General features: G+C 33.5%; 1 protein-coding gene across 1 annotated transcript in view; it reads right to left on the bottom strand.

Moving 5' to 3' along the window:
• Positions 1-259: 259 nt before the first annotated feature.
• Positions 260-3,059, bottom strand: part of LOC117177820 (chromatin assembly factor 1 subunit A-B-like) — an 84,742-nt gene continuing 81,942 nt past the window's right edge. Inside the window, exon 10 of the mRNA XM_033368774.1 lies at positions 260-1,936. Within this exon, the coding sequence (XP_033224665.1) occupies positions 813-1,936 (1,124 nt within the window). The 3' untranslated portion in view covers positions 260-812. The remainder of the gene's footprint in view (positions 1,937-3,059) is intronic.

Raw genomic sequence — 3,059 nt, 5'->3', positions numbered from 1 at the left:
CCTAAAATGGAAAAATTTGTAAGTGAAAGATTTTCGAATTAAGCATTCTAAACTAAATGATATAAAAATTTAAAAAATCACAATTTGAAAAATTATTTTAAAAAACGGTTGAAATCAAAGTTGGACAAAACTTTTATTCTAAAAATGTTGTAAAATTCCCAGTTTCTCGGTCCAACAGCCACCCTGAAAATGCTCATAAATTTTCAATAAATTCTTGAGAATCTACCTGGGGATATAAAAAATAAATAAAACTTACATATATTCCTGTAAAACATAGTTCATAACGTTTTATTAATATCTCCCTACAAGTCGATAGTATAGAAACATGTATATAATATAATAATCGCGTTTCTTCTCTTTATCCAAATTTGCAACATGTATCGAATATCACAAAAGATTATACAAAATCCCGTGTTTAAGCCTGAAAAGATGATTATACTCTATTAAAACTATTCGTAAAACGTACAGTATAATTTAAAAAAAAATATGTATACCAGATATTTATACTGTATCAAAAAAGATTTAAAGTGTTAATCAAAAATCTGGCTTCTATTTTTCATCCAGTCTTAACAACCTTTACCTCTAATAAATCTGAGAAATCAGAAACCTTGATTAATAACATGTGTATATTTGCAGAGAGTAGAAAAGCCGAAGGAAGTTAAAAAAGAAATCAAAGACATTGAACTCTATATTTACGTCGATTGACGTAAAGCTGGACAGAAATAAAAAAAAAAACCCCAAAAAAAAAACACACTGCCTGCTAATTTTCGAAAAGCTATTTTCAAGCCTAATTCTCATTTTAAATATAACAATTATTCCTTAGCTTCATCAGTCGTTTCCATTTTCGATTCATCCCCTTTCGGATCTTTTTCAGAATTCCCTTCACTCTTGCCCCCGGCAGCAAGATCATCAACTTTCAAATTCTCTTCCGTTTTCTCCACCCTCGTCTCTTTACCATCTTCACCAGGATATTCCGCATCCTCTGTATCTTCAATGATCATAATACCATCGTCTTCAGACTCTACACTTTTTATATCAACATTTTCAGAATCTCCTCTCTCAGTTACACACTTTCCCTTCGTTTCACTATCCAACTCGACCTTCTCGTCTCCGTCTTCAATGATCATCACATCATCATCATCATCACGATCAACCTGACTTTTAACCACCTCTTTATTCAGACTCGGACCCTCTCCCGTGACAAATTTATCAAGTAAACTGACTCGCGAAGATTTTGGAAACTGTTCTCCCCTCCCGACGGAAATCAGGGCGACCCTTTTTCCAGGTTTACTACTACTCAGCGTAGGTGTTGCTTTCGCAGCAGATTTCTCAGTCAACTGCTTCTTCATTTCCTCCTGAGTTATCTTTTTCGTAAACTGTGTGATCAGAGGCACGCTCTTCTTCTCCTTCTCTTTCTCCTTGTCCTTTTCCTCTTTCTCCAGTTTTTCCGGAACTTCCGGCGGAACCTCGAATTTCCTCTTCGGAATTAGTATGTAATTCCATCGGTTCGGCAAACCACAATCCTCGTTGCCGAGGTACTTTTTACGCACCTCCTCACTGACATACCAGCAGGTTTTTTGAAACATGGGACCCTCCTCTGTGCAGGCGGCCCATCGAGCAATTTCTCGAATTTTTTTAGAGAGACTTACTTTTGATACGCGCAGCTCGTTCCTGTTGCTCCAGAAGCTCATAAATTCCTTCACCAGGAAACCCCGGCCGTTTATGTTGCCGTGTATGAGACGAATCAGATCTGGCATTGCTTCCTCGGGAACTCGCGTTTTCTTCGCACCAGGTCCGATTGAACTCAGTCTTCTCGATGGAGTTCCACAGTCGCTTCCATGGGGACTGTCGTTGTCGCCTGTCGTTTGCAAAACTACGGGAATTTCCCTCACCCAAGCTTCCCGATCCTTCAGGAATTGCAGAACTTGAGGATGAACTGAAAAAAAATTGGACATTATAAATTAATTCATATTTTCAGGGCTCTTACAAACGTCTTCTAAAAGTCAATGACTTTTCCAGATCTACTTTTTTTTTCTTTAATCCAGTCAATTAAATCAGGGTGGCGGTTTTAAAACTGCAAAATTTAGAATTTTTGGTTCAAAGATTCAGATTAAGTTGCAAAAGTACAAATCCACATTAAAATTTGCAATACTTTAATAAAAGAATCAGCAGGGTGAACGTTTTAATTAGAGAACAAAATTCCCGGTCATTTCCAGATTCGGAAACATTTTTCACGGTCAAGAAAATTTTTTAAATTGAACTATATTCTAAAAAATGTTATATTTAAAGTAATAAACAATAAACAGCAAATTAAAGCATTCAAAGTGGAACCCTTGAATTTTAAACATTTAAAATGAAAGTTTAAAAGTTTTTCAATTCAAACATTCTGTATTAGGGTGGTCCAAAAATGCATGGCAACATTTTTTTGCATGCTAGAGGGTAACGACCCCCCCCCCCATTTTATTCCAAATCCAAAAAAAGAAATTCCCTAATTTTTTATTTTTAAACAAAAAATACTATTTTTCCCCAAGTGAAGAATTTCCAATCAAAAAGGACCAATTTTCTATTAAAAAATTAATTAAAATGTTTGACAAAACAGTTAAACTTTCAATCAAAATATATGAATTCTTAACCAAAAAAAGAATAGTAGACTTTTCAATTAAAAAGAATTAACTTTCAATGAAAAATAATTATATTTTCTCATTGGGTTTAAATATTAGTTAATTTAAAATATTAAATATGTTTTTATTTTAAAAATAAATGCAAAGCTTTTGCTAATCTCAGAATTCAAATTATAAGCTTCAAAATTGTGCAAAAATTCATCTTTAATATTTTTCTATCATAAGACTACTTTTTTCCTTAATAAAATAATTACCCAAGCTATCTCTATATACTATAAAAATTTAAAAACCCTTAAGGGCATGTGACACAGCTAAATACCTATATTACCGACGACTGTTTTTCAGTTCACTGAATGTTTTTTTGAACCTAAGAACTTTTTTTGTAAATAAAATATCGAGCTGAAACTTTGGGAAATATATTAGAGTACAATAAAGGAC

Source organism: Belonocnema kinseyi, chromosome 8, assembly GCF_010883055.1.
Source record: "Belonocnema kinseyi isolate 2016_QV_RU_SX_M_011 chromosome 8, B_treatae_v1, whole genome shotgun sequence".
Taxonomy (NCBI): Eukaryota; Metazoa; Arthropoda; class Insecta; order Hymenoptera; family Cynipidae; genus Belonocnema; species Belonocnema kinseyi.
Note: the sequence above shows the minus strand (reverse complement) of the source record. Positions and strands in the feature narration are given on the sequence as shown.